The 11,845-nt window shown below is 48.5% G+C and overlaps 1 protein-coding gene across 2 annotated transcripts; it reads left to right on the forward strand.

Annotated features, from left to right (window-relative positions):
- Positions 1-2,604: 2,604 nt before the first annotated feature.
- CREG1 (cellular repressor of E1A stimulated genes 1) lies at positions 2,605-11,508 on the forward strand. Of its 2 annotated transcripts, XM_045797334.2 has the most exons (4): positions 2,608-2,995; positions 6,221-6,340; positions 7,577-7,761; positions 10,246-11,508. In XM_045797334.2, exons 1-4 carry the CDS (start codon positions 2,642-2,644, stop codon positions 10,247-10,249), a joined length of 663 nt encoding a protein of 220 aa, XP_045653290.2. In that variant the 5' UTR covers positions 2,608-2,641; the 3' UTR covers positions 10,250-11,508. The 2 variants fall into 2 exon arrangements, with proteins under 2 accessions (XP_045653297.2, XP_045653290.2); XM_045797341.2 differs by lacking the exon at positions 10,246-11,508 and having other exon boundaries at positions 2,605-2,995; positions 7,577-7,765.
- Positions 11,509-11,845: the final 337 nt, after the last annotated feature.

The raw sequence follows: 11,845 nt of genomic DNA on the forward strand, positions 1-11,845 counted from the left end.
AGACACATGACAAGGACAACACTGGGTGAGACGGGCAGCGTGCAGGGGGTTCCTGACCAGGTTCAAACCCAAAGGTGAAGAGAAGAGAACTATTTCCTGGTGGGCCCGTGGGGGATGGAGTGCAACTCAGCCCGTTCACATGAAGACAGAAAGTCCAGATGACACCAGCAGCTTCTGGATGGTGGACCCAGCCACCCCTGGCTAAGGGTGTTCCCCGATACTCCAATGAGTAGGGTGTGCTAATTAAGAGCTGAAGCCACTCGTGTTACTCTGGAGCGTTTGCATTTAGTCAACCTCACTGGCTACTGTTGATTTTAGGAGGCTCTGTGTGCAAAGAATTCCATCGGATATTACTAATTCAGTCAGGCAGCCATTTGATAAATATTTATTGAGCGCCCACTCTGTGCCGTGGGAGTACAGGGGTGGGTAAGATAAACAGCATTCCTGCTCTCCTGGAGTTTGGGTTCCAGCAGGGGAGACCATTAACAAGTAACTAGATAAATAAATATGCAGTTTCTACAGAGGGTGACAATTGCTATGAAAGAAATGAACAGTGTGGCCCCCTGGAGAGTAAGTGGAGAAGGCCTCTCAGAAACAGAGGTCAAGGAGGCACCTCTGGGGAGTGCATCTGAGAGGAGATCGGGGGACAGTGAGGTAGCTGCAGTTGAGAGGTAGCATAGTTGAGAAAGGGCACACCGGGCACAGGGAACAGAGAGTGCAAAGACACTGAGGAGAGGTGCTTAAAGTTAAGGGCTTTGTAGACCTCATTCTTTTTTTTTTTTTTATAAGATTTTATTTATTTATTTGACAGAGAGAGAGGCAGCAAGAGAGGGAACACAAGCAGGGGGAGTGGGAGAGGGAGAAGCAGGCTTCCCGCTGAGCAGGGAGCCCCATGCAGGACTCGATCCCAGGACCTTGGGATCATGACCTGAGCCGAGGGCAGACACTTCACGACTGAGCTACCCAGGCACCCCAGTAGACCTCCTTCTTAAGCTCAAGTGCACGGAGACCAACTTCCAGGCACCTGTTTTGCAACGGAGCTATACTAGGGCCCACTGTTATTTTGTACACCAGCAACGAGAGGCATAGCAATAAACGAAAGATATATTTCTTATCCTCTTCCAAAAACGTTATTGTGAAACTTACTAAAGGCCCATATTTTGCCAGTGTTAATAGATTATAGAGCCAACAGAGGTATCAGATATCATCTAATCTAGCTTCTCATTTCAGGTGAGAAAACTGAGCCCCGACAAGGTGAAATGGAAGTCCTACGGTCCAAGGTCTGATAGCAGCAGAGCTGAGATTAGAACTGCAAATGTGAAATGATCTACGCTCTTTCCTTAACAGGTTAAGGCAGTTACTCAAATTACTTTCATTTCTTTTGAAAATTATAAACCTGATTTTCCTCCTCTTAAATTCCCCCCTCTTTAGTTTTCCATCTAATTTGAAGGTCTTCCAAATTCAGTTGTTAAAAAGGGAACCAACTTTGATGCAGGGCTGTTCACACTCCTGTTCCCTGACTGTGAAAGCAGTGCTTGTAACATCCTTTGGCTGCCAGAGGGAACTGAAAACTCCTATTCAGAGTAAACAGTCTTCTTTCTGTACACAAGTTCTCTCCGAGTAGCCTGAGAATCTTCTCGGCTGGATATGGCTGAGTTTGAGACAGAAAGCCAAGGCACGGTGCCCAAAATGCTCCTCCTGGAAGATTCTTAGCTGGAGCGAAAGGAAATGCTATTTACATGGCGCAGAGGGTCAGTAAGGGTGAGAAATGCGTGCAACCACGGACCCCGCGGATGACTTAACAGCTCCCAAAACTGGTTTCAATAATTTCACATTTGTGCATGGAATACTGAGGGTAGACGAACAATCCGTTAGTGTCTCTGTGTAAGAGACTCCTGGGCCAGGAAGCAGCTTGTGAAGTCGTAAACTTTGGGGCTTCTGTCCTCTACCACCAGGACCCTTGCTGCTCTTCGGTGCAGATAGTGAAGCAAACGGAAAAGGGGAGCATACACAGAAAGTGCAGCATTTCTTCTCACACGCCAAATATCCGTATCCAAAGGTATTATAAGAAGGTGTGTGCGTGAAGACGCCAGTCTTCTAAAAGGATGACATAGGCAAGTTTCCTAATTTCTCGAAGCCTCCGTTTTCCCATCTGCCCAACAAAGCAAACTTCACATTTCGGACAATGTCACGGTCCTTAAAGATCCCCAAGGGGAGGGGCGCCTGGGGGGCTCAGCCGGGTAAGCGTCTGATTTAGGCTGAGGTCATGATCTTGGGGTGCTGGGATCAAGCCCGGCCTCAGTATCCCCGCTCAGCGGGGTGTCTGCTTCTTCCTCTCCCTCTGCCCCTCCGCCATTCGCGCTCTCTTCCTCTCTCTCAAATAAATAAAGAAAGAAGGTATTAAAAAAAAAGAAAAGAAAAGAAAAGCGGCTGGGCGACGGTAGGGAGGCGGATAAACAATTCCTGCCCCAGCAGGCTGCCCAGCGCACAGTGGGTCCCGCCCCCTCCGCCCCCCGGGCTCCGATTGGCCCCCCGGAGGGGGCGGGACCAGTCTGCGCTCGGTGGGCGGGGCCGGGAGCGCCCGGCTAACCCTCGACCCCTGGCAGCCGCGGGCCTGCGGACTGTCGCTGGAGTCACGGTCATGGCCGGCCGAGCTCGCGGGTCCGCGCGCTCGCTGCTCGCCGCCCTGCTGGCGCCGGCGCTGGTGGCGCTGCTGGTGACGCCGGCGCGGGGTCGGGGCGGCCGGGATCACGGGGACTGGGACGCCTCTGCCCTGCTGCCACCGCTGCCGCCCCGCGAGGACGCGGCGCGCGTGGCCCGCTTCGTGACGCACGTCTGCGACTGGGGCGCACTGGCCACCCTCTCCACGGAGCAGGCGGTGCGCGGCTGGGCCTTCGCCGACATCCTGTCGCTGAGCGACGGGCCCCCGGGCGCGGGCAGCGGCGTGCCTTACTTCTACCTGAGCCCAATGCAGCAGTCCGTGGGCAACCTGCAGGTGAGCCGGGGGCGGCGGGGCCAGCCTTCCGACTGTCGCCGCAATTCTGCCCGGGAAGGAGGGCGGGGCAACTAGAGGGAAGAATTTGCGCGTGGCCCTGAGCCCTGCCTCTAACCTCCCGCGCTGGCCCGGCCGGCTATGCGGCATTCCAACTGTTGGGCAACTACCCGCGGGAATTTCACGCTCGCCCCCGCCGCTGGGGTGAATTCTTTGCCAGCACCTACCGGCAGGACTTTGCACCCCTGAGTCGTCCTGGGGCACCGTGGCGCTCTTAAAAGTCTTACAGGGTGTACCCTTCCTTCTGAATTAAGAATTTTCCTTTCAGCAGCAAGAAGCTAATACACAACATCGTGAGTGATTAATGCAGCCCCTAGGCCTCCGGTGCGCATTACCTTCCCTGGTAAGGAGCAGAACTGATGTGAGGTCTTCCGTGCTCACCCTTCGCCCAGCTTTTGTGGCAGGGCCAGACTTACAACCGTCTGGTGGATCCGTGCTGTCGCAGCTGGTGTCCCAACTGGACAGCTTGAGGGGGCTAGAGCCATACGGAGTCCAGGAACGGGCTGTGGGTGAAGAACTTGAAGCTTAGACGGGTTGAGTGACTGGCCCAAAGCCAGTAGCCAAACTGGAATTTTGTGCCAGGTCCGTCTGCCTTCAAAATACAGGTCACAGAATGGTGGCACATGACCTGAATATGTCCCACAGACCAATTTTCTTTGGCCCACAGAGTTCTGTTTGGTTTTTTAATGAATTTGAGTTACGGTAGCCCCCCCGCCCCCCCTGCCCTCCTTCTGCGATTTCACTTCGTAGTTTCAGCTACCTGAAGTCAACTGCATTTCAGAAGCATATGATTTGCCTTCTGAGATATTGTCAGATAGTCTATAGCCTGGCGCCAGGTCACAAAGACGACCCCACTTCACCTCGTCCCGTAGGCATTTGATCATCTCTCAGCATTATCATCAGACGAGTGAGTACAGGACGATTAGATATTTTGAGAGAGAGTGAGCGCATTCACCTAACTTTTATTGCAGTACGTTGTTAAAATTGTCCTATTTTATTACTAGCTATTGTTGCCAATCTCTTACTATAACGTATTTATCAATTAAACTTTATCACAGGTGTGTGTGTGTATAGGAAAAAACAATCTATATAAGGTTTCAGGCATCCATGGGGGTCTTGGATTGTATTCCTTGTGGGTGAGGGGGGACGGGCCAGTGTAGTTACCAACGTTTGAAAATTGAGATTTCAATTACAAATCTAAGTTTTTAGTTTCTTGGAAGATCTGTGCCCCCTGGGGACCTGAATTGTCTGAGCAAAAGCAGAAACCGCTGCTCTTTTGAAGATACACGCACCTCCGTTCACCCTTTCCTTCTTCCCAGCCCACCCCACTCTCAGACATTAGCCCAAAGCAAGCTCATTCCACTCAGTCAGCGATACTCAACCTTGGATTGAGAACCACTGCTCTCCACGATTATATTTAAAGTCTCGCTGATATGGTGATCTGCTTTGTAGGAAGGAGGAAAACTAAGACTCAGAGGTGCGGGGACTCACCTGTGCCAGGTAGAACTCCAGGCCAGGTCTTTGGCGTGTCTAGAGAGACCGTGTAAGGAAGCTCTCCAGGATTTTGGGTTTCCATGACGGCAGTGAAAAGGTGTGGCCACATCAGAATTAGTCTGACTCTGATTCCGTCAGTTAGCCAGTCAGGTTGGTTTCTACCTTCCCCTTCTCCTTCTCCTTCTGACCTCTGTCCTCCCCCTGTCACGCTGCCCACCAGATTTACATGAACGAAATACCACGCAGCATTGCCTTCTGCCCAGAAACCCTTAACCACGTCTGGCTGCCGGAGCTGCGTAAGATTCACTTGGGATGCTTGTTTGTTTGTTTTTAAAGATTCTATTTATTTATTTGACAGAGAGAGAGACAGCCAGCGAGAGAGGGAACACAAGCAGGGGGAGTGGGAGAGGGAGAAGCAGGCTTCCCGCTGAGCAGGGAGCCCGACTTGGGGCTCAGTCCCAGAACGCTGGGATCATGACCTGAGCTGAAGGCAGACGCTTAACGACTGAGCCACCCAGGCGCCCCAAAACCTCTCTTTCAAGCAGATTGGGTTTCTCATTACTCCCAACCGTGTGCCACATTTCCCCAGTTCTGTTTTTGAAATTCCCTTTACCGTTAATACGTCGTCCCATTTCTGTCCTGATCCTGATTTTGAATATCTTTTAAGGCTCTCTGTCGTGTCCGTATTACTCCAGGCTATGTGGACATCTCCTTATACTAAACTTCAAATACACTTAACGGTACCATTCACTTGACAATTAGTTATATACGGCCTTCTCATCTCTTCTGTGTCATTTTACGTTATTTACGTTTTGTTCATGTCTGACTTTTCAACCAGATTATAAAGCCACAGAGAAAGGAGAGACCTTTTTTGTTTTGTTTTTGTCTCCTATGGCTCCTTGCCTAGTAGCGCACAGACAGTGAATGTCTAGCTAAATGATTTCAAGGAACTCTTTTTATACTCATTGTTTTGATAGGTCACCATGAGATGGCAGAATTTTCCACACAAGCCACTTGGAGTTTAAAGCACTAAATGCAACGTGTGACTTTTGCTGTGGTCTGTCAACAGTGCTTTTCACGAAGCTGATTTCTGAATAAGAAGGAAGAATTTTGCTTTCTTCACTTTTTGAGTCTAAGCATTCTTCTCTTCTTGCTAAAACAGGAATGAAGAACTTCTCCATTTTTGAAACGACATGACAATTTCTGCTAGCGTGAGATAACCAAAAAACATGATTCAGCAACTTTCTTGCTTAAATTGTACAATCAGCTAGTTGAACAACTGTGTATTTTTATGCACTAGTTTCATATTAGAGTCTAACCCTTTAGATCTTTCAGGGAAGGCTCTAGACCAGCCTTGTATTTGGGTGATACTGTAATAGTAATTTCTCTGGTGAATATGAAACAGATTAAGGGTTTAAGAAAAAAAAAGTGTTAAAATAATTCTGAGTCAATTAATTTGAAGTATGGAACCCTAGCCCCTGCTTTTTGGGAGCAAAGGTCAAGATCAATCTCTACCCAACTAGTAATTTTCTTAAGTGGTAGGTGGTGTTTTACAATTCATTGCTTCCTGGAAGAACGCTCAGCTCTAAGGACAGTGTATATGTGACTTCTGACGTTTATTACCTCTCCAGAGACGATATCTCACGTGCGAGGATCTTTATGTTCTCTCTACAGGAGAATCCACATGCTTCGCTGACCATGTCCTTGGCACAGACTAACTTCTGCAGGAAGCAGGGATTTGACCCCCAGAGTCCCCTCTGTGCTCACATCATACTGTCAGGAACTGTTACCAAGGTGAGTAGTTAACGAGAACAGAGACTGGTTTTAGAAGAGCACCATCTACTAACAATGAAAGGAGAGATATCTTTTTTTTTTTTAAAGATTTTATGTATTTATTTGAGAGAGAGAGAGAGCACAAGAGCACAAGCAGGGGGAGGAGCAGAGGCAGAGGGAGAAGCAGGCTGCCCCCTGAGCAAGGAGCCCGATGCGAGACTTGATCCCAGGACCCTGAGCTGAAGGCAGATGCTTAACTGACTGAGCCACCCAGGAGTCCCAAGAAGAAATATCTTAAGAATAAAATGAAAATGATTTGTGATTGAGATTCAGAGTGAGAATATGTTCTAATCTGTACTTTCATGAAAACTAGAGGCCTAAATCGGTTGATGTCATATAGGTGTTCAGTAAGGTATTTATGCAGAAAATGAACGAGTGTTTGAAGGTGCACCCATGTGACAGCTGCTCGGCTCCTCTGTAAGGAACATCTGTTCCGCCAACAGCCCCGTGCCGTTGGCCATGTTGTGCACTGCACAGGATTTCCCACCTGTGGGCTTCTTATTTTAACGGTGGCTTAGGGCAGAGAGCAGACCACGTAGGCTGAAAGAGGGGTACCTGTTACTAAATACCAGACGGGGATTTAGACGGTGGGGTGAATGCTGCAAGGCAGAGGGCAAGGTGTCATGGCACTGCTCCGACTGCTGAGCCAGCAAATGTGCTTCTTGACCTTGTCAGTCACGGTTCCCGCAGACAAGTTCGATGAACGGTCTGGAAGTTCTGTGTGGACGCATCTTCGCGGCTGCATTGCATGAGCCGGAGAAATTGAGGGAGGGGCGGCAAACGCTCTTGAGCGCCACTGTGCTTCTTGCCGAGACCTTTACCCTCTGTGGGTTTGCACCCTTGTGTTGAACACGTGCTTGTTCCAGGAGCCGGGTGCCGCGTGATACGGCGTAGCACCCTAACATTTTCTTACACCCCCGTGCCAGTTCCTCGGCTCACCAAGAATGACCGTCAGGCGATGGTATTGAGACGGTTTCCCACTCCGGTGTATCTGTACCAGCAACATCGGAGCTCTGGGATGTTTTCCACCTTTCTGCATGCTTCTTTCATTTTCTCTTGAGCCCTTAAGTTTAAGGTCAGGGTCTGTAACTAAATCACCTCTTCCGGGTTCCTTGAATGCTAGAACCACCCATCCGTAGCAGGGGAGAACGCAGACCGTTGTTGGTATGAGTCGTTCGTGTCACGTGTGTCCTTCAGGTGAATCAGACGGAAATGGGCTTTGCCAAGCAGTCACTGTTTGTCCGACACCCTGAGATGAAAACCTGGCCGTCCAGCCATAACTGGTTCTTTGCCAAGTTGAATATAACCAACATCTGGGTCGTGGACTACTTCGGTGGACCGAAAATAGTGACACCCGAGGAATATTACAATGTCACATTTCAGTAAGTATCTACACATCTTTCTTCTTTCTAATTCTGCAACTTTGACTAGCAGTCCTCAGTCTTTTAAAGCGAGGGGGGGTCTTAACTGTTTCATGTGCCATGAGCTGACCCTTTGAGCAAACTGGTAAAGCCTATGACCCCCTCAGAATGATATTTTTAGGTGTATAAAATACATAGGAAATACAACAGAAACGAGCTATATTGAAATACATTTATAAAAATAATTTTTAAATGTGTGGTGTTGTAATATGTTGACTTTTTAATAAACACATTAAGTAAAATTTAATTGTGAGCTTCTAACATCGCCGTACTTTCTGAGTAGGGAAGACTGAATATTCTGCGGCATTTGCGACAACTCTAATGTGATGCGAGAGTCTCTGTGATTTCTTTATTTCTGTTGGTGACAGTCACTAATACGCTGTCACCCCTGGGGTTTGTTGCCCGCATTCATCACTGAAGGAAATGATAAATTTCAGGTAGAGCTTAATGAGAATGAACACATCTTTTTTCCATCCAAGTTCACAAGCCCCTGAGCTCTGTCTACAGGCTTGAACACCAGGTTAAGACCTGGTTTTAAGGCGATGCTCTGGGGCCCCGGCTGACCTGTGATGGCCTTTTTCCCATGAGAATCAGACTTGGGTGCTTCTGGACTGTGAGTGGTCCCCATCTGAGTCTGCGTGCGTGCGCAGCCCGGGGCCCATCAGCCCCAGTGCTGTGAGTGCTGGGGGGCCTTGTGGGGCACCCACCAGGAAGCAGACCTTTGGGAAGGGGGGAGGTTGATGCCCACGAGGCCCCGAGAGAGAACAAAGAAGAAAATAGCCTGAAGATGGGGAAAGGACAGGAAAGAAGGGTGTGATCGGATCTTTGAAATTAGGTCAGAGTTCAAATGAAGGAATACAGAAGTCTGGGCTTTTCCCCGGTGACAAGGTTGGTGGCCTAGCTGCCGTCCTCCAGGCCCAGCAGCCTGTGCCAACAGCAGCAGCAACCGCTGCTCGTGCGTGGGGAGCGTTTGTTGCTGGCTGGGCGTGGGCCGGCTGCTTCGCGCTCTGAATTCTCCCCACAAGATGCCAGGTCATGTCTCTTTGGCTGTGAGCTGGAGAGCCGATGCACAGGAAAGTAAGAGGCTTGCCCGAAGTCTGACAGCCAGCACGTGTTGGTGCTGGCATCGAGACCCCAGCATTCTAGCTCAGGGCCCCCACCTTTCTTCTAATCATGCTGATAGCCTGTGTCTCCGGTTACCTCTCTGCTAGCTGGCCGGGCTGCTAACCCGGTGTCATTCACACGAGGCACTTCTGCTTGGGACGACTGACTGCTGTTTGCAGAGATAAGGGCGATGAGGCGAAGTTAGACCTGTAGACTGTAGCTCACTTGGGGGCGTGTGTTCTCAGCGTTTCTTTATTCTGTGTCTTTTTCTCTTGTAGAACAGTTCCACACTGAACTACTGACTTCCTGTCCCCACTGTAAATTTCTTTACAGCGAAGCTCGGGTTTTATTCATTGATTGATTGATTGCTTGATTCATTCATTCCCAAACAGGGCCTAGGACAGTGCGTGGCTCACAGCAGGTGCTTAGTAAGTACCGACTACTTGTCAGGCTGGTAATTTGAGACAAAGATGCCCGGCTTCTTTGTTTGAAGGAGGAGCCCAGCAGTCATGGCCTTTATTTTGCTTCTGAGCATGCAGGAGAAGAGGCCCAGGCCAGGGGTTCTCTTCTGGACTGACAAAGCCACCTTACTTTACAGGGATACAGAGGCAGCAATGACAGCATTATGACCTAGCCGTGAACTATCCAGGAGGATGGCCAGTAAGATGATAGGCCCACTCTGCAAAGTTCAAGTTTACTTTTACAAGACGTGACAATATCTGAAATGCGGTTATTTTTGTATAAATAACATGCCCAAGGGCAATGCTGGCTTTAATAACAAAATAAAAATCTGCTTGCCTGTAAGTCTCTGCATTGAAGAAGTGAGTAAAATAGATAAATTTGAGGTTCCCATTTTATTACGCAGACTAGTGAGCCTTTTCTGCCGCTCAGAGATAAGAGGGAGCATTTCCCTGTCCTTTTGAGAGGAGGGCCAAAGTCTAGACAGGGTGCGACCCCTTCTGAGGCAGGACACCAGAACCCTGGGGAGAGGCAGCCTTAAAGCTGACCTTGCGAAACTCATCTGACTGTTGTCCGTTTCGGACACTTCAGCGCCGCCCATCTGCGGGGCGCCCCAGAGGCCTCGACCGGCGCGTGTGGGCATCAGCGTCCCAGGGGAGGGGTGCTGGCTAAAATGAAGTCTCCAAGGCCGGACCCCAAACCTGTTGATACCAGAACTCAGGCAATTCTTCAGCACTCTGAAGTGGCTGAAATCCACTCAAAGTCCTAAACTTCTGGATCAGGAGGTTCATGAATCATTCCCTAGAATGATGACCTTGTAATTCCAATCTGTCAACTCAGTTTAATGACATAATTCTTCTTCCTCTCTCTTCTCCTCTCCAGGTGAAGCAGAATGTGGCGTCTTTAACAGCACCGGGACGTTGTGTAGGATGGCTCCTACAGACCTGGAGGCTTAGTGTTTCTCTGCAGAACATTTCCCAGATCGGTTTGTTGGCTTTGCTTGCTTGCTTGTTTACAAAATAGAGTCGCACTGTTCCTGGATTTCTTGGAAGACATGGTTGTTAGAATTTGTGTGTGTGTGTGTGTGTGTGTGTGTGTGTGCAAATTTCGAAGCCATTTTCATAGAGGGATCTCTTTCATTATGATCAAGGAGGTTTTGTTCCATCCGTTCCAAATATTTTTCTGATGGTGCTCCTCGAAGAGGAGCCAGTGCCAGATTTAGATGGCCCACTGGCATTGGAAGGTACCGGAACATGTGTCCTTAATTCCTGGAAGCCACTGTCCTGAGGAGAGGGCCTCACTCCCCTGTTGGCGGGCTGGCCTGTGTGACCCCACACGCGCACATGCGTGGCTGGGCCAAATCCTGGTGAGACGCAAATGGCATTTCCTCTTCGTGGTCCGTTTGTGTCTGAGAGTCCTGGGTGGTGTTGATCCAACATAGGGCAAAACTATTTCTTATAAAGAACTCCCCCGCCCACTTTTAAATATAAAGTGATAATTACCTAGAAGTGGACACTTTATAATCTGTGTCCTCCACTCAAAACACATGCCTACATACACATACACATTCTTTTATTTTATTTTATTTTTGTGCCCCTAAATGGGCTTGCAAAACAAAAAAGGATGCCAGGAATTTTGTAGAAGTCATTTCTGGTGTTCTTTTGTAAGTAAAGTGTACCGGACATCGACCAGCTTAAGCCAGGCCTCAAACCCACTGCCCCGAGCTGCTCTGGGTTGCTTTCTGTAGCTTTCTAAATAATGCTGCTCTCAGCAGTGGCCTTAGCTGCTCTAAATCTTTAAACGGCTCCCATGCTGTTACTATCTAAGTTGGGTCATGAGGGAGAAGATACCATAAAAAAAAAAATCACATTCCTTCAGAAAAGAAGAAACTGGTTTTATTATCTATATACGTGATTTCAGAAGATGCTGGAATATCCCTCGAAAAGAGGGGTGTCAGAAACCAAGCTGCCGAATCCTTAAGTGGCTAAGAAAGGAAGATGAATACGAGTTGTTATATTTTAAAACTACAAAATGAATTTACCTAAAACCCAGCAAACAGCTTCTGTTTAAAGAAAAATGATTTATATTGAACTTGGGAAAATAGGTTTTTCACTCAAAATAATTAAAAGCATTATTTTCATGAAATGTGTTGGATTTGTCTTCTTACACATAGATGTTAATGTTTCTTACACTTGTGCTGTCTGCTGCTGAAATCCCTTTGGATTTTTATTTTAGCCCATCTTCAGCGAAGACCACCGCTGGCTGGCTGCCTTTAGGGCCTCGGGTGCCGAGCTACCGTGTGGTCGAATTAGACTGAGGGTGTGTATCTGGTTTTCTCCCTTTACTCACCGATCGTGAGTTTTATCTTCCTCATTTGATACTATGTAAAGACATATCTATATTCAGGTAAGATCCAAGTGTCATTTGGAAAGTCAACCTCTATGTCCCAGCAGGTGCCGGAGATGCCTTCACAATTAGAGAT

Source organism: Ursus americanus, chromosome 2 (genome assembly GCF_024610735.1).
Source record: "Ursus americanus isolate L20-20 chromosome 2, mUrsAme1.1.p, whole genome shotgun sequence".
Taxonomy (NCBI): Eukaryota; Metazoa; Chordata; class Mammalia; order Carnivora; family Ursidae; genus Ursus; species Ursus americanus.